General features: G+C 39.3%; 2 protein-coding genes across 3 annotated transcripts; one reads left to right on the top strand and one right to left on the bottom strand.

Moving 5' to 3' along the window:
• Window positions 1-817: 817 nt before the first annotated feature.
• pygl (phosphorylase, glycogen, liver) lies at window positions 818-12168 on the top strand. The gene is made up of 20 exons (XM_080871732.1): window positions 818-1126; window positions 1564-1665; window positions 1780-1858; window positions 2219-2322; window positions 4034-4165; window positions 4468-4579; window positions 4919-5001; window positions 5105-5242; window positions 5610-5702; window positions 5945-6091; window positions 6201-6364; window positions 7071-7185; window positions 7366-7467; window positions 8644-8791; window positions 9842-9900; window positions 9984-10125; window positions 10209-10416; window positions 10494-10628; window positions 10730-10796; window positions 11657-12168. The coding sequence occupies exons 1-20, from the start codon at window positions 884-886 to the stop codon at window positions 11843-11845; spliced, it is 2562 nt and encodes an 853-aa protein (XP_080727858.1). The 5' UTR covers window positions 818-883; the 3' UTR covers window positions 11846-12168.
• A 78-nt stretch (window positions 12169-12246) lies between these two features.
• On the bottom strand, window positions 12247-17857 carry LOC308390051 (lysophosphatidylserine lipase ABHD12-like). 2 transcript variants are annotated; one of them, XM_080871733.1, is made up of 13 exons: window positions 17817-17857; window positions 17366-17584; window positions 15938-16040; window positions 15595-15714; window positions 15377-15407; window positions 15230-15275; window positions 14393-14522; window positions 14248-14285; window positions 13748-13827; window positions 12935-13017; window positions 12759-12837; window positions 12533-12666; window positions 12247-12419 (listed from the first exon to the last, which is right to left on the bottom strand). In XM_080871733.1, the coding sequence occupies exons 2-13, from the start codon at window positions 17466-17468 to the stop codon at window positions 12392-12394; spliced, it is 975 nt and encodes a 324-aa protein (XP_080727859.1). In that variant the 5' UTR covers window positions 17469-17584; window positions 17817-17857; the 3' UTR covers window positions 12247-12391. The 2 variants fall into 2 exon arrangements, with proteins under 2 accessions (XP_080727859.1, XP_080727860.1); XM_080871734.1 differs by having other exon boundaries at window positions 12543-12666; window positions 17366-17851.
• Between the last annotated feature and the right edge of the window lie 1480 nt (window positions 17858-19337).

The following is a 19337-nucleotide window of genomic DNA, read 5'->3' as shown; positions in this document are numbered from 1 at the left end:
CAAGTGTCCCATTTTATTCTACTTTATATATCTTTATTTTATTTACTTTATTTTTAATTTAAACACCATAATACAAAAATTACATTGAAAACAATTCAAGAGATGCACACTATAGTTCCTGCGCCTGAGCTATGAACAAATCATAATAGTTAATGGTTGTTGTTAAATCCTGTTCAGATAACAATATATGGATACATACATAAATAATGGAAAGCGGTTTGCAAATTCTCTTACAAGTATCAGAAGAGCCCCAAGTTTTAGCTGTTGCATTACCCCCTTTAGCCACTTGGTGGCTCAGAATTCAGTTTTATATTTGACTCCAATAATGAGGTGCGCAGAACAGCAAATTAGCGATTTTCTAACTCCTCAGTAATTATCTGAAGAATAAAAAAAGTTAAGTTTTCGATTCGGATAAAATCATTAGTTTGTCCCCTGGTGTGTCTCTAGGGACCTACTGGAGGGGCCAGACAGAGTTTGGAAGCTACCCAAAATGACAGCGTGCAAAAAATTCTATATTATATTTAAAAAATATTTTATATATTTATTATATGCATGTATACATATTTCCATGTGTTGTTACGTTACATATAAAAGCACTCAGGGCAGTCAGCACTTCCTCACCTTTATATAACATCAAATCATACCAAAAACAAAACAAACAAAAAAAACCCTGCAGATAAAGAGCCATTCATTCTTTATCTGTGGTGTTTCTGCTTCCTGCCGTTTTCAGGTCAGCAGAGGCACCACCCTCCCCCTGCACTCACCAATAACAACCAGCATGAGGAGGAGACTAGTGCATGAAAACAGCAACTCTCTTCCCATTTAACTTCACTTTCAGTCCAGGACAGGCACGGTTTCCCAGCCCCGAAACTGCGCACCCACCATGGCGACACCTCTCACCGACCAGGAGAAGCGCAAGCAGATCAGTATCAGGGGGATCGTGGGAGTGGAGAACGTGGCAGAGCTGAAAAAGGGCTTTAATCGACACCTGCACTTCACTTTGGTGAAAGACAGAAACATTGCAACACCAAGGGATTATTACTTTGCCCTGGCCCACACCGTGAGAGATCACCTGGTGGGGAGATGGATCAGAACACAGCAGTTTTATTATGAGGTGGACCCAAAGGTAACAGCAAGAAGTTTTAGTGTCAAAGTTAAACTCCACCACAAACGCGCACACAGCTGTAGTGCAGCCAACCTATTCTGCAGAGTGTCAAACTGGCAGATTAAAAATATCTTTACATGTAGACTGTTTTCTCAGAGAATGCATTTCCTGAAATTTAAAACGAGAGAACAAAAAAAAAAAAAAAACCACAACTTTATGCGCTTTAGTGTTTCCCTTTTTATGGGAGGTACCTAAACGCTGCATAAAACTTTCCTTATTAGAATGAGCCACTGTTCTTTTTTTTATGCAGAAAAAAATTGCTGTCTGTTGCACTTACTGCTTCATTTCTGAAACTGCAACAAAAGCCACAAAGACTTTATCAGTGTTTTGGGGTAGTTGAAGACTGATGATGTAGCAGGTGCAAATATTTAGTGTTTCTGTTTCTTTCACATGACCAGCGAGTGTACTATCTGTCTCTGGAGTTCTACATGGGCAGAACACTCCAAAACACAATGATCAACCTCGGGCTGCAGAACGCCTGCGATGAAGCCATCTATCAGGTCTGGTTTATTGCAGCAATTTCTGCAGCATCCACAGCCGCACAAACTGACCGCACATAATGACACTGCTGATTTTTTTCTGTTTTTGTTTTGTTTTTTAATGCTTTGCTGTAGCTTGGCCTGGACATGGAAGAGCTGGAGGAGATGGAGGAGGATGCAGGGCTGGGGAATGGAGGTCTGGGCCGACTGGCAGGTAAAATAATGCAAGTGTTTAAAAGGAGGCTGGGAGAAAGGGAGGAAAAGGTTTTCACTGCCCAGCCTCTCCTCTGGGAGTCCTAACTAACAGGAAAAGCTGGAAAACAGAGAATAAAATTCAGTATGCTGCAACTCTGCAAAAGGGTTAAAGATGAGTCTTTTTGCAGGCGAACTCCTTATCTCCTTATCTCCACTACAGCAATATGTCATTGCTATTTCCAGGTTATTTTGGCATTCCTCTATCAAATATCTCTGCGTGCCTATTCTATCAACTTCCAGCCATTAAAATGAATTCAATTCTAATTTCACTACAGGGGTTTTATGTTTCTGATTTCATGTCTAATTCTTCTGCACACAGCATGTTTCCTGGATTCAATGGCCACCTTGGGACTTGCAGCGTACGGTTATGGCATTCGATATGAATATGGGATCTTTAACCAGAAGATAAGAGATGGCTGGCAGGTACCTGCATCTTATTTTCAAAGCTTTACATTACTTACCCTTTTTTGTGGACTCTTGCAGTTAAACTACAATGAAACTGATTAAACTCACTTTTCTAGAACTCAAGGCTGATTTGGGCCAAAGTAGAAATTATTAGGTCAGAATACTCATAAAGCTAATCATTAATAAAAACCTGTGTTTAGCACTGCTCGAGTGATGCAAGAAGCTGGTTGGTTGATTGTATAGGAACAAAACATTGTGTATCTTGTGATAAAGAAAAAGGCTTCTGCCCTTTGGATTTTTTTTTTATTTTTTTTTTTGCTGCTTATTTGAAGTTCAAACTCTCAGTGTAAACATGGACTTCTGAACAGCAACCTATAAACCTGCACAGTGTGACTGAACCTGCATGTATCAATCCCTGTTGCTGGTGAACAGCGTAAATTCAAAATCTACTCGAGGAAGCTGCTGTAGCCAGCAACTCCAAGTTTGTGAACCCTGAGATGGGTTCACATCAACTGTGAGTCAATCACGGGGGTAACGGACTCTGTAAACTTCACCTGATCACTGGACGGTTTTCTTCACCAAACTCTGACTCCTCCCCTCCTGCAGCGCACGAGCCAGCTGAATGACGCTCAGTTTAATTTCCTCATTCATAAAGTTGCTATCAAAGATCCCAGTTGGATAGTAGGTCACTATTTTATTATGTTTAAGATGAACACTTTCATAATCGTTCACTCATCAATGTATGAGAACATAGGCGGTGATTATGTTCCATGCTCTGTAGCCTACCTCTTTGTAACCCTGTGACTCTGTGGACACTAATGCAGCTGTCAGACTGCATGTGTGGTCCCCACTGGAAACATTTACTCTACAACACTGTAGCAATCACTGTTTAAATAACTTCTCTGTACAAAGTCTGCCACACTGTTTGGAGTAAAGATGAGGCTGAACTGAGTGAATTTTCAAAAAGTAGCCTGCAGACAGTCTGCTTGTAATCTGATTACTTTTGTAAAAGTTTGTATATTTCACTCAAAATCACCCGATTCAGTCTCAGTGGGTCAGATTGCAGTGACTCCACATAACAGATCAGCCACCCATGTCCAGGTCAGAGCCCACTTTCACAGCAGGATAGATCCAAAAAAGATCTACTTAGATCTATTCTAACTCTTTCTCAGCTCATCCTGTCCTAAACCATTTATGTTTCCTTTATGTTATTATTTATTTATTCTGTCCCAGCATTTATTGCAGCATGTTTGTCCCAAGATGACCTATATTCCTGACATATTTAACTTCTGCAAAACAGCTTTTGTTTAATGAAAAACTGACTTGAGGGCAGGTCCATCCCACTGTCACCAAGCAAACTAACATACCCCCTTTGTTCTCTCCTGTCTTTTATAGTAAAATATCATAATCAGCACCGAGACATGTTCTTTTTTTATTATTATTATTAAAATAAAGCTTCTGCTCTTTATTTATCTGTTGCCACGATGAATCGTGATGATTTTCTTTTGTCTACTCATGCACATGCTTTACTCAAGGTCAATATACTCGGAGCTGATTGAACTAATTCTCAACTCCAGTCTGAGTTGATCGATTCAGAGTTAATTATTTAACTTGGTTTGTTGAACATGTCACTTGGAATAGGGCCCTGATTGGACCTCGTGCTCTAAGTGGAGTTTGTGTCTCGTTCAGTGACTCTTATCCTGGAGCTCTAACTTGTGACCTACTGTAGGTGGAAGAGGCAGATGACTGGCTGAGACATGGAAACCCCTGGGAGAAGGCTCGCCCCGAGTACATGCTGCCCGTGCACTTCTATGGACGAGTGGAGGAAACGAGAGCTGGCCCAAAATGGGTTGACACTCAGGTACTGATACTGAAATATTGATGAAGTAAGAAATAGGTTTTATAGGTTATTTCAGCAATGCGTGAATATGGAAGTCTTTAGTAGTTACAGCTGATGAGAATCAGCAAAACAGACAAACATCCATAAATGTATGCACACCAGCTCTTCAACATAGTATCCTACTATAAGAATATTGTTAAGAAGGCATAAAAAATGTTCATTTATGGTGTGTTTTTGGTTATTGGGGCAGTTGGGAAAACGGGAGAGTACATCACAGTATTCTATAAATGTGTTTTGGGGTTTTTGTGTGTTTTAACTTGCAGGTGGTTCTCGCAATGCCTTATGACACACCCATCCCTGGCTATATGAACAACACTGTGAACACCATGAGGCTGTGGTCTGCCCGCGCTCCCAATGATTTTAACTTGAAAGACTGTAGGTCATGAATTTTCACTGTCCATTTAAATTTCTCTGTGTGAGGCTGCTTGAATATTTTGCCAACAGTGGTGTGAGGCTCCAACTATTTTTTGTCATTGCAAGAACAAACTCGGAAATTACACTTAACAAATGCATAGTTGCTTAAAGTCATGTTTCCTTTTTTTAGTATTCAACTGGCAAATTTTGCACAACTGCTGCAGAACGGAAACATGCAACAAGATTTATGCATTGCCAAATCCCTCAAACGCTGCATCCCCCCCCCCCCCCCCCCCCCCTGTACATTTTTGTTCTTTTACTTTAAATTTAAAGCATTGAATTTGTAATATTTGTCTGTAGTTAATGTGGGAGATTACATCCAAGCCGTTCTGGACAGAAACCTGGCGGAGAACATCTCCCGTGTACTTTACCCAAATGACAATGTAAGTTTATAGGCAGTCAATTTCAATATCGTCACTCTTTTGCATTAAGTGCAAGTCACATATTTCTTTTCTTTTCCACCACTTATAACACTTGTTGTTACAGTTTTTTGAAGGAAAAGAACTTCGTCTGAAGCAGGAATACTTTGTCGTGGCAGCCACACTCCAAGACATTATCCGTCGCTTCAAGACCACTAAGAAAGGCGTACCCGGTCGCACATCATTCAAGAGCTTCCCAGACAAAGTAACACTCTGAGTTTTCTAATAATTATAATAATAAAGGCAAAATGGTAGCATTTGTTTCAGTGCATTTGCAGTTCATTACTTCATTGTATTTTGTAACTTTGACCATCCTGTTGTAACAAGGAGCAGTTTTTTGCTGTTTCCAAACAAACCTGTGTGGCAGCACAAGTCAGTTTTTCTCCAAGATACTTCTTCACTTGCACAATAAAGTTCCTTATTCATAGAAGATTAAAGCAGAACAGTGATCTACTAGAAAGATGAGAGAAAGATATTCACCATGCATATTAAATGTATGCACGACCTGTAGTGTTTTAGGAGGTCAACGGGAAGGAAACCAACATCTAATTGCAGGATGTCGTGTTTTCTAGGTAGCCATCCAGCTAAATGACACCCATCCAGCCATGGCCATCCCCGAACTGATGAGAATCTTTCTGGACATTGAGAAAATCGACTGGGACACGGTTAGTAGAAATTGACCGACTTAAAACAAGCTTTAATTAGGAAATCATGAACAACTATGGGCAAGTAAGGTAGCACAAGAAACAGATGCTTCAGTATTGCATAGGCAAAGCAGAAGAAGTTGACTGCCATGTTAAGAAGTAAAATGCAGGAGGTTGGAGGCTTTTAATGAACTGGGAGAAGAGATGAAATCAAGAATGTGTGTAAATGACTGCAAAAGAATAAACTTTCTCTTTATTTTCAGGCCTGGGACCTCACAACGCGAACATTTGCCTACACTAACCACACAGTTCTCCCCGAGGCTCTGGAGCGCTGGCCTGTGCAGCTGATGGAAAAACTCCTACCCAGACACCTGCAAATCATCTACCAGATCAATCAGGCCCACCTTGATGTACGTATACTGGACTTTTTCTTTAGTTTTGCATTAAGAGTGTCCATAATGACAAACTGCATTGATGATTCATGGGATGGACATGTCACCATCTATTCTCTTTCTGCAGAATATTGTAGCTCTCTATCCAAACGACATGGACAAGCTGAGGAAAATGTCTCTGATTGAAGAGGACGGAGGCAAGAGGGTGAACATGGCGCACCTGTGCATCGTGGGATCGCACGCAGTCAACGGAGTCGCTGAGATACACTCCAACATCATCAAGACCCAAGTGTAAGCCCTCTGCTGCTGGATGCAGTAAAAAAGTCAATCAAATATCAGACTAAAGACCAAACGAGCGCTGCAGCTGCCATTAAATTCAGTAAAAAAAAAAAAGGAAATCTTTAAATGTCATTATAACAGATGCTTTTAAAAGAGAAAGTTTGCACCACTTGTTGCTAAATGAGCATGGCTTCATATGTTACAACAGGACTGAATCTTTACCTCTTTTATTCACCATTACATCAACTGCATGTTGAAACTCTCCTAAAGGCCAAAACCCTCAATACCTGTGTGGTACTGTAATGCTGAAGGACATTTTCAGGTGGCTGCTTGTTGATGTGTACTGTCCAATTTTTTTTTTTTTTTTTTTTTTCCTAAAACCAAAGCTAAATGGGTAACGCTTATGTTTGCTCGCTTCCAAACACGCAAACACAACACAAATTTTTAGGGTAGTTTCGTTTTAATGGAGAGAGACAAAATATCACCTAAAGATCCAGAACAAAACATGAAAGTTATCAACTGATTTGCATGTCCCTGAGTGAAATAAGTAGTGAGCAAACTTACAAATTCAGCAGGAGATGATAATTATTCATTTTTTTTCTGTATATGAATACTATGTGTTAAGGAGACCATTACAAATGCTGTAGTATTGCTGCTGGTTTTAAAAGCTTTAATATAACAGCTATCCTTCTGAACATTTCTCTCTTTCCTCCTTTAGGTTTCGTAATTTCAGTGAACTAGAACCAAACAAGTTTCAGAACAAAACCAATGGCATCACTCCCAGACGCTGGCTGCTCCTCTGTAACCCTGGACTGGCGGAGCTTATAGCCGAGGTCTGTTTCAGCTGCAGTAATGATGCCAAGAGACCGCTTAAGACCCCTAAATCTTTAGAGATGTATCAAGCGGCTGTGTTCTTGGCAGTGCATTTACTTGCTATTTTACAAACAGTCTGCTGAAGTGTAAACTGTCGATGTGTGTTTGCATATTTTAGCCTGACCTTAAGTGTCTTTCAGGCCATCGGGGAGGATTATGTGAGGGACCTCGATGAGCTGCAGAAGCTGAATGACCTTGTTAATGATGGTACCTTCATCCGCGATGTCTCTAAAGTGAAACAGGTAACGTGGAAGGTGTCACTGCAAAGTACCTGAGTAGATTTATTCAATTACTGTGCTTTTAAGAGTAAAATTTTAAAAAGTGGGCATTTATACTTCAGCTTCATTGGGAGTGGCTTCCAGATGTAGTGTCTTACATGATCCCCGATTTGAAACTGGGAGGACACGAGTTTGTGAAGTCCCAGCGATGGTATGAAGCCTGGATAAATGGCAAGGGCATCAGGAAATAAGGGAGCAGTCAAAAACACTCTAATGCTCAAACACTTGAAAGATGATATTGAGCTTCATTCATCTGGCAGACATAATTGATTCATTTTACTTTACAGAAATAAAAGAATAGTTGTGGAATATTTAAAAATTTCTGTCTGTCCCTTGCAGTAAAGCAGGAGTTGTGCTGTAAAATCTTTTTTGCTCAGTGATTTCACAACCATCTGCCACTGGACTGGTTCTGGTTTACACACTGTTGCATCACTATTGTTTGTACTGAAATCATATCTGTTAATACCAGTCGTAGCATTGTTCTGCAGTCTTTTAGTAAATACTCCTTGCACCACTATTCAGACAGAAAATGAGGTAATGGCACTGGATTCAAGAACGCCTCAGAACTGCATATAGCATTTATTGGTTTCCTCTGATACTTTTTTTTTTTTCTTTAAAATAAGTTTCACTAGCTGAGATCACATCCTCCTTTTAGATTGGACAATGGCAGATGGGCCATCGTAAATCGATGATGCAGTTTGGGGAAGGCCTCAGAGCAGACTGGCAGAAGCTCCCAGGGTAGGCAGATACCCATGTGAGCCATAGATAGACATAGGACCGGAAAGGGAGGGTATCAGGTGTGGTCCCGCTCCTGAAATGCAGATAAATGATCTCCACTTACATGAAATGATTCTAAATATTAGCCCTCATGTAGCTTATGATTGCATGGTAGTGTTTGTTCTGCTGCACCATGAAACTAAAAATTTGATCTTCGCTGGAAAATTACATATCATTTTTCAATGCCTGTGCACATCATTGCAGGCTCAAACGATCTGATTGTGTTGTGCATGATTGCAGTTTGTGGTTTTCAAACCTGGTACGTGTCCAGGCGGCACTCGTCAGTTATTTAGCAATTCCACCTCAGCATCTTCCTGCCAAGTCACATACTTGGTATGTATTTTTCTTTTCCTTTTGTCACAGGACAACAAGGTGAAATTTGCCCAGTACCTGGAGAAGGAGTACCCAGTGAAAATCAACCCAGCCTCCATGTTTGACGTCCACGTGAAGAGGATCCACGAATACAAGCGCCAGCTCCTTAACTGCCTGCACATCATCACTATGTACAACCGTACGTGCAGCACGTGCAGTTTGATTGCTCAGTGCCAAAAGCTTTAATAATGGCTGATTTTCTGAGTGATAATTTACATGACACAATCTGACATGTCCCGATGTGGCAGACTACCCACCCAGCTGTGCATGTTAAAGCAAACATGAAGAATGTGGCTGTCTGACTCAGCTGTGGGAATTTTCCATGCAGCCCTGAGGTTGTAATAAACAGGACAGCAGCAGTTTCATCAACACTTTTATTCTGTGCAACATGATGCTGACTATACCTGCACTTAAAGTCCTTTCCTTTTTTGGAAATGTTCTGCACGCACATGCCATATATGTCATGCAATGTGGCAATCCAGGAGCTTCACGCCAATGAGTTGCATAAGATTACATTTTGGCTTTATGTAGATGTGCTCAGCTCAGGAATTCTCAAGTTTTCTGCTGACCGTGTGTCGGTTTTTTGGCAATGAAAAGCATCAGAGCTGAATTTTAATGAGGCACTTGTTGTTCCCTGCATAACTAATTCTTTCAATCTATATTTTTCATGTTTGTTCACCTGCAGTGGCTCACTGCTCCCCTCAGTTTGAGAACTGTATGTACAGCTGGAGCATGCAGCAGCCTAGCAGATCTGCACTGTTAGGCCGTTGTTTTGTTTTGTGTGTGGGGTTTTTAAGCTGTTTCTGATCTGTATGCTAAAAGAAATTGACTGGTAGCATTTTTTTTTCTCATCAAATTCTCAAAAGAAAGCAAAAAATATTTCCCAAATGCTTTTCTTTTCAAATTTCAGAAACAAATCAGCAGGAAAATGATGGATCTGTAAAACAAGAAGTAAAAATGCAAATCCCCAAAATTTGAAACACTGAAAATTACTTAAAATGACTGTATGAGTGCGTAAAATGCTGATTTTTGTGTGCTTTGCTCTATGCCTTAAATGTGTGAGCAGGTTTTTAATTCATTAATTTTGACTAAATCAGTAACTTTCTGAAAATGAATAGAGTCCAGATGGTTATTGTTTAAATCACTAATATAGAGTTTCTTTATTTTATTTTTTTATTTTGCTTCATAGGCATCAAAATGAACCCTACCGCACCTTTTGTACCACGAACTGTGATCATCGGTGGAAAGGTAGCAATTCAGCCAAATCAAACACTCTGGTGCGATGAACAGACAAAGAAGGGTAATGATTGTGATTGTGTGATGCTCTGCAGGCTGCACCAGGGTATCACATGGCAAAGATGATCATCAAGCTGATCACCTCCGTCGCTGATGTGGTGAACAATGACCCTGTGGTGGGCAACAAGCTGAAGGTCATCTTTCTTGAGAACTACAGAGTGTCTCTTGCAGAGAAAGGTACCATTCGCTTTAAAATGCAACTCAGATAAAGTGAGAAAGATGTTTTGCAAGTAATTAAATTTTCATGTGCTCTTCTTCAGTGATTCCTGCTACGGATTTGTCAGAGCAGATCTCCACTGCAGGCACAGAGGCTTCAGGAACAGGCAACATGAAGTTCATGCTGAATGGAGCCCTGACCATCGGCACCATGGATGGAGCCAACGTGGAGATGGCCGAGGAGGCCGGAGAGGAGAACCTTTTCATTTTTGGCATGAGGGTAGAGGATGTAGCTGAAATGGACAAAAAGGGGTAAGGAAGTCTCTCACAGACTTTGATCTGTAACTTAATGCTGCGAAAACCCAACTTTCTTACTTGTTCTTTGTTAGGTATGACGCCATGGCATACTACAAAAAGATTCCTGAGCTGAAGCAAGTGATGGATCAGATCACAAGTGGATTCTTTAGCCCCAAAAATCCAGAGCTGTTCAAAGACCTCACCGAGATGCTTTTCAAATATGACCGGTGAGTAATTTCAAGTTACATGATCAGCTGATCCTGTCTTTAGCAATTAAATGTTATAAAAATCTGACGGTTGTTGGGTTCGTTTGTCTGTTTGTTTTCAGTTTCAAAGTTTTCGCAGACTTTGAAGCCTACGTGAAATGCCAAGAAAAAGTCAGCAAGCTCTACAAGGTGACATTCGCTTTGCAACACCTTTGCAAAGTTTTCATTTGTCTGCTCCTTTTGTTTCTCATAAAAAAGCTGCTTTACATTTCCCCATTTAGCATCTGTACAGTATCAAATTCTTTAATGTAGCACATGCGGCTCTAATTACAGTTGTACTTCTCTACACTGTTATTTTGCACCATTTCTAACCATTTCCCACAGGAAGAAGTTCTCGCTGTTTACAAATACAAAAACTTTAGAACATCTTGCATGGACTTGGAGCACACCAGCTGACTTTTGCTGATTAAACCAAAGCATGAGTAGCTTTTAAACCCTTAATCACAGGGTTGCACAGGTATTAACAAATCTGTTCAGACAGATATGCAGTGTTTGGCATATAAAAGATGGGCACTTAGCGACAGACATTGTTTTGAAGAAACTGAGGGTTCTCACACTCATACAGTACCAGCTTATCAACCACAGGGTCGCCACGCCCAAAACCATATCCTGCTTTCTCAATTATCTTTAATTCTAAAGTGGGCCATCATTTACCAAATTAATATCATGCTGTATTAAATAACACCTGACACTAGCAACTGAGTCCAAAAACTCACTAAAATATGTTGACTGAGGTCAAAAAACAGTTGGACTTCTTTTGGAAAGTGAGAAAGTCCCCTGCTGGTTAATGAAAAATAATGGAGTTTTAAAGGACTTTACAGACGCATACACAAACCTGCAAAATTAACTGGCTAGTGTGACTCTCACCATGATGCATGCACTTGCACACCCATTCAAAAAAAATTAAGTATTTGCTACCAACATACTTTTTTAGAAGACTAAATATAAAACCTAAAATGATAAATTATATTTTTATTTTTCTCTAAAAGAATCCAGTGGAGTGGACGAAGATGGTGATCAAGAACATCGCTGCAACGGGAAAGTTCTCCAGTGACAGAACCATCAAAGAGTACGCCACAGAGGTGTGGGGCGTGGAGCCGACCAACCTCAAAATCCCGCCACCAAGCGAGCCCAGGGAAGCCATCGAAGAAACTGTCAAAGCTCTTAAGAAACTGTGAGGCTGCCTTTTTGTTTACAGCATGTTAACCGTCCCTGTTTGGTTTAAGCCTTCAATTTGCATATCACTGAACTGTTTTGAGGACTACTTTGCTGTCAACGCACTGTTATACTTCTTTAGCACAATGCATGTAGTAGGCTTAAACTGCGAGTCACTGTGCTGAGCAAGCTTCAGTATTTCCAAATAACTTGCTCATATTTAACATTATGGGGGTGGGTGGAGGTTTCAGGAATCCAGTAGGATCACAGTCAGCTGACTGTTCTCACATTTGTTACATTTCTGTAGAAACTCAGAACAATTTCAAGGATTTAAAGGCATTTGTAACTTAGTTAAGTATGCAAACTTACATTTCTGATCAACATGTGTTCCTCTGTGTTGAAATAAAAACAGAGTGTAACGACATACAGTACTGTGCTTTTATTGACATCTTTGTAAGATATGGAAGCTTTTGTGCAAGAAGTTGGCCAGTGTGTTGGACTTTTTTCACAAAACCTACAAAGCAATGAGGACCACGAGGAACTGTGAGCCCGGAGGAGGGACCGCCACTCTAGTGTCTCAGGTTTTCTAGAAATTTCCTGCAACCAAAACAGAAAAAGCTTTCATTTTAGGGGTTAAGGGGACCTAAAAATGAACATAATAGACCGCCTTCAATGGAAAAGCAATTAATCAATTTTAGATATTGCCTTACCTAACCACACCTGATAAATTGGGATCCAAGTAGATGCTGCTGTGGGAGAATCCAAGACTTGCACTGTAGGAGATCATTTCGACGTGTGCATCGGTGTTTAATTTCCTCCGAGTCTGGAGTGATATCTCGTACAGCTGGAGACAACAAATACAGAGTATTCAGCAAAAAAGCAGCAAAGTCCACTAGAGGAAATTGTCCAAATGGAGAGGAAGAGTACCAGCTGTACCTCCAGGCCCATGTGATAAGGAACAACATTATCATCCTCTGAATGCAGAATAAGAAGTGGACTGATCAGGGACTTCAAGCTGCAAAGATGTTGGAGTAAAAACGTGAGAGAGATCTAATGTGGAAATGCAGAACACTTCTTTGCATTTCTTTCGGAGTAAAATATGCCACACTTACTTTTTATCATTAGCAAATACTATGTTGGTCATTTTCATTATGTTCCACAGCAAGCTCTCAAATCCTGGAAGGAACCTGTACATCTGGAAAAAAAGATGGAAAATATGCTGCAATATCCTTTCAAAAACACTGGCAGAACAGAAGGTTCTGTGAGAGACTCCAGTCTACTTTATAAATGTGTGGAGGTGGAGTAAATATTAGCAATTCATACACAAAATTACACTGTATTAGTTGAATTGTATTTATATAATCCCTCTTTGCAGCATCAGTCACGTCAAAGCACTTCATACTTTATGATAAAGATCCAACGTTAGAGAATCCCAGTGATCCACTGTAAGGAAATATTTGGCGATGCTGGTGAGGAAAACCTCTTTCATAAACAGGAAGAGAATGCCAACAAAGCTAGACTCAGTTTAGAGCAGCTAACTTTCACAATTGTTGTTGCGATTGAGGGGCTTTAACAATACAATTTTTCTTATATAACTGTTGCTTTATTGGTATAGATTAAACAGGGAATCAACTGGGCTTGAGAAAAACCAAAAGTTGTGGTGAATCTATAGTCTTGTCTTTTGTAACTCACTATTCTGGAGTGGTTCATTAAAAATAACCAGTGATTTATTTTTTTGTTTTTTGTTTTTTTAAATCACACAAACAGATGACGAAGTGATTAATCTCTTAGCAATCACATCATTAAGGAATGAAATTTTTTTTCTGAACAAGACAAAAGTGAACAGAGCTGTGTTTTGCTGAAAACATGAGCAAAACACAGGGCTGCAAGCTGCAGTTAAACAAATGTGCAATGACTGTCCACACCTTCGTGAACCGATGGTTGACTACGACTTCTCCGATGCTTGTGTATGGAGCTTCAAGGATCAAAGCATCAACAGCAGACTCTGATTAAATAGATTGAAGTGCAGTTGATTAAAACAGAAAATAAAATGAATGATTGGAGTTTAAAAACTACATTTATAGACTTGAATAATCTGTTTTCTTGCTAATGAAACATCATGCTGCATTGTTCAGTGATTAACTGCAAAATGCACATTAAGCCAAAGGGGTTTGTAACAGTGAGGCACTTTGAACCGAGGTAGTTCTACCCTATTTATAGATAATTGTTATTACTTCTACTGTAATCTATAAAACTTTCTCCTGTGGAAAAGATGTGTAACGGTGACTTCGTGAACAAATAAATGATTCGGGATAGGTTGAAAAATGGCAGTGACAGGCCGTGCATGCACACACAGCCGTAAGTAACCCTAAAAGTCATATTTCCCATGGTAGAGTGGACATTTAAAGTAAGCTTAAATATCTACCTTGCTCCTGTATTTTCACTGCTGCATTGGTTGCCACCCTACAAAAAAAAAAACAATTATGTTTTAAACTCCTTTCTTACTAAAGCTTTCATCTAGCTTTGCATCATGAGTGGTGGACATGGCTGACGTGACATGAGAAACTGACCCGGAGCCAAGCGAGTGTCCCCACAGACAGACGAGACTCCCCTTGCTGTGTTTCTTTACCCAGTGGTACAGGTAGAGGGCGTCATTGGTCAATCCAGCTTCACTGGGGTCCCCAGTAGAATCTCCAAAACCTTGTTAAAAGATATTGATTATGCAGTATACTCACTGACAGTGACAGACTTATGATGACTTTTTTTAAACAGATTCTCCTTTGTTATATATTTTCTAAAGGTCAGACCATGCACTTCTTGTAAAAACTGCAAAAAACCCGCAACACATATCAGACTCTAAAGGCCTCAAGTTGGAAAGTTAAAGTTCATGACAGTACGATTAGAAAAAAAGTGAACAATTATGGCTTGTTTGAAAGGATTGTCAGGAGAAAGTCTCTTCTCTCCATAAATAAAACTTTGCAAAGTTGCATCAGAACAAATGACAAGGCTCATGGAACAATGTCCTTTGGACAGATGAGCCCAAAGAGATGTTTCGCCATAATGCACAGCATAGTGGTGGAGGGCTGAGGATTCGGGCCCATTTTGCAGCAAGTCAAGCATGAACTACTCTGCAAACCAAAGTATTCTACAGTCAGTCACAAGGCCATCTGTCTGTTTAATATGTCATGTGTTGTATTTAAATGATTTAAAGACCTGCTAAGGACCGGGTGAATTCTTTATTATGTCCAGATATATATGCAGTTATTACTGACAGAGGAAAGAAATATATTTTATAAGTGTTTATTCTGAGCTTTTATATATAGCTCCAAACCTCCAGGACAACAAACAGAAGATCTGGTTTGTGTGTAGCAGAAAAATGATCCCTTAATGAGCAACAATCATCTTACCTCTGTAGTCTAAAGATAAGACATGGTACCCCGCAGCACTTAAGATCTACAAAAGAAAAACATCTGAATATCATCGTAACGCTTAGAGTCAAAAGCATTTTACCAGAATTTTAAAAAAATAAACATACTTCAGATTATGAATTTTACCTTCACCAGTTGTACTCTGTGATTTATTGCCCTGCAGAAGCAAAATAAGAGCAATGAATACAAGTAATCAAGTGGCTTTCAGTCTCATTTACTCTGACCCACAAACCCCTGTGCGCTTTGTTCCTGTGGATAAAACCAGGGGCCTGAGTAGTCCTGTAATACCCACTAGACTCCATTAGGATCAGTTCAAGGACTCTATCCTACTGCTCTTATCCCACCTGGTCCCTATGTTGCCGTGGAGATAGATAATAACAGGAGTGCCGTCTCCCAGAGTCTCCCGGTACCACTCAGGGCTTCTCCTGGCGGATTTCTCCCATTGGCTGGCAGGGAGCGTATGCCTATGAGACACAAAGCCGGAGAGGGACAAAAGGGAAAGAGTGAACAATACAAACAAATCCACTTACATTTCAAGATACGCAGGCAGCTTTTGAGTGGTTCTTGTCCAGCTAAATGATTACACCGTTGCTATATTCAGTCTGGAGCCAACTGTACTCAATATGCACGTGGTATTTTCGGGTGATTCACATAAATGGACACAACAGGATCCCAAAAATGACCTACCACACTCCAACTGAGATGCCCTCCTCTGTGTTGAGGTAGAAATTGCATGTGTGGTTTAGGACATCTTCAGGTCTGCTGAGATCCACAAAGAATGGAAACCTCACTACAGGAAACAAAAGCACACAAGGTCAGCATGTTTTGTATGTCGTGTTATGAATTATTAGATTATATCAGATTATGCTGCAGTGTACTGTATGCCATGAGATATCAAACTACATTAAACTGTAAAATATCAAATTGTACAGTACAGTGAACATCTGGGAACCAAGGAGACAGTTGCTGGATTTTTGGGAGAGGAAAGTTGCCCTGTCCTTGTCTGATATGGGATTTTAGCTGCACAGCAGTCTTATTTGTCTAGCACCTGTACTCTTCTACTATGAACCAGGCTGTTATGATAAGTAAAAACTCAGTGCTGTTGCTTTGTCAGTTCCACAGAATTTATAGATTGATAGATTTCTCCTATTATGCTTTCTCGCCATCATCCCTCTCTCTTCTTCCTATTTCTATCTTCTTCTACCTCAACGATGTCAAACAAAGTTTAACTACACACTTAATCGCTGGTATTAGGGGGGGAAAGCGTGCAATTTAAAAAGCACACCTCAGTTTTTCGGCATAACAGAAAAATTGTGCTCTGATAAATGAAAGAAATCAGACTCTTTGGGCTTAAATTGTAAGAAATAAATGTGTAAAATTACAGAAAGATGGCATGTCATTGGCCAGGCTGTCCTGTAATACTAATTATTATTGTAAAGACAAACAAACTTTTGTTATCAAGCTACGTAAATCCCTTCAAATAGAAGTTGTTTGAATCCAATTTTAATAGCATCTTAAAGACAATTAAAAACTTTTGTTATTGTGGTGGTTGCAGTCAATTGCCACTAGCATTTGGTACGTTTTTTCCAGTGTGAGACAAATGATCATTATATCAAAATACTATTATTGTGATTTTGTTGTATAACAATTAACTCCTTTTGTGTTGTTCTAGGAACCCAGACTCCTAATAAATCTCAAGTGTTTACTCTGATATTTAAAACACCTTAAGTATCACACCAATCTCAGAGGACTCCTTGATTGAATTCTTTTTGACAGCAGAGTAACATATCAAATGAAATGGGTAAATCTTCTACTGATGATGCCTTACAAATCTAAATATTAATATAATGAACTTAACAGGATAATGACAATGATGTTCGGTAACATAATCTTGATCAACAGGTTGTTAACTTGTTAACAGTGTTTGTTTCAGCATTAGTATTTCCCATGAGAACATTTGTCATAAACAGTACACAACACTGCGTATGGCGATTTGGTCTCCTTAGTATTACGTGACTTAAATATATTACGTCATTTAAATGATAGATCTGCTCTATCCGACATGTAATAACTTGACTCTGAATAAACACCCAGGCCTCGAGACACATTACTTACACAAGTGAGCAAATATGACTTGGCCCAGTATCCAAGGGAACAGGTATAAAATGACAGGCACCGAGACATAGACAGTTATCAGAAATGAAATAGCTCTCTTCATTTCTGCCACGGGTGAAATTATTTCCACTCCAGAGCAACACAATCTGGCCCGCTGTCCAGATCAGGGTATGCGAATTTCCCTCTTTCCAGTGAACTGAATCCGGTAGGGATCTTGTCCTGACAGCAAGAGTGTTGTGAAATAAAGTGAAAAGAGGTCAACGTTCTTCTCAGACTAATCATCTCCTCTGCCGCTCTGCTATTGGTTAATATTTCATGCAGTAAGTCAGTCATGTAGAAATAAAGTCGATCAAAGTGCAGTGCTCTCCAAAGAAGGCAAAAACTCCCTGCCTGTGGACATCAGAAGAAGAAAACATGCATAAAGAATATTTAGGGACACAAACTCCCTTACCGCCGATGTAATCAACAAAACAGGAACAAACCCGGCTGATAAGTGGCCGCAAGGAATTGTGGGTATTATAAGTTCTTTGAAATCTACACGTTAGACGCGTAAGTTATTACGTTTCCTTTCTGTGTAAACATATTAACACAACTATATATCATTAAAATTCTTAAAACAGAAGAAAAATTAAAGGCAAATTTAAAAATGCAAATGGCAGATGTTTAAATTATGTTTCTTTTCAATGTCAACACTAAGATTATTTTATTTCATTAAAATTTTTTATTGCTCAAAAATAATTTCATGAATTAAAAATGTAAAAGAATTCATGCAACAGGTGTTTAAGGGATGATGTTTTCTTTTAGTGTAAACATTAAGCATATTAAAACTACTATAAATTTAAAACAATTTCACATTTGTTTCGTTAACTACACCATTTAAGTATATGCATCTTTATTCCACAGTTAGCTGAATATTTAAAATTATTTTAAACCAAGATAAAGGCAATATTGTATTAGATAATGCAATAAATCCACTCCTCCACCTGGACTGAAAGAAAGCTGAGGGTAAAAGTAGATATAACTATGAAAATAATTTTGTTTTCAGGAGTTTAGCAACTGATGCTGATGCTTTCAGGGTTTATATGAGTTGAAATACTGGACATTGATTGGCTTTATATGTTAAGAACTAGAAAAACCCTCAAAACTGAATGTAAGAGCATTGTGATAGGTAATCATTCATCCCTTCATACTAACAACTAACAATCTGTATCTAAGAAAGCAGGAAGATAAGACAGTTAATGCAATTATTAGATCCCCTGGGGTTTAACTGATTTTTCTAGGAGGGGAAGCGTTTGTCTGGTCAGTGCTGGTTGAGCTGATATTCAGTGTCCCACACATTTTTAAATTGCTAGCAAATAAATTAAAAGCCAAGAAAGTATCAGAAAACTACTGTTTTCTTGTTTTTCCAATAAACTTAGTTTCACTCCTGGTCATCCATGAACCGATGCTATAAACAGTAGAAATCAGTACAGAGCAGTTGTAGTGAAACTGTTCACATTTATCCTGTGGATGTGGACTACAGCATTTCACTGACACACTTATATTCAGGAATGATTCGTGTTCTGGTTTTTGAAACTGCTCTTTGGCTTGTAGCTTATGGCTTATGCAGTACTGTGCAAATGTATTGAGAGACCCCTCATTTCTTTTTATTTTGCTAAGCAGTAGTGACTTATTTGCAAACATCCATGAAACCAGAGTATTTAAAGCAAAAACACAGTTTGTACAATTCTAACAAGCTTAAGAGTCAATATTTGGTATGAGCACCTTTATTCTGCAACAGCCTTTCTAAGTTCTTTAAAGAGTCTTCAGGAATAGTTCTCCAGGCCTCTTGAAGGACATTCATTTGTTTTTCTTTGGAAGTTGTTTGGGTTTTGTTCCAATCTCTGTCAAGATGATCCCACACTGCTTCAGTAATATTGAGATGCAGGCTCCAGGGAGGCCATTCCATGACTGATAGTCTTCCATTGTATAT

Source organism: Rhamphochromis sp. 'chilingali' (genome assembly GCF_963969265.1).
Source record: "Rhamphochromis sp. 'chilingali' genome assembly, chromosome: 21".
Classification (NCBI taxonomy): domain Eukaryota; kingdom Metazoa; phylum Chordata; class Actinopteri; order Cichliformes; family Cichlidae; genus Rhamphochromis; species Rhamphochromis sp. 'chilingali'.
Note: the sequence above shows the minus strand (reverse complement) of the source record. Positions and strands in the feature narration are given on the sequence as shown.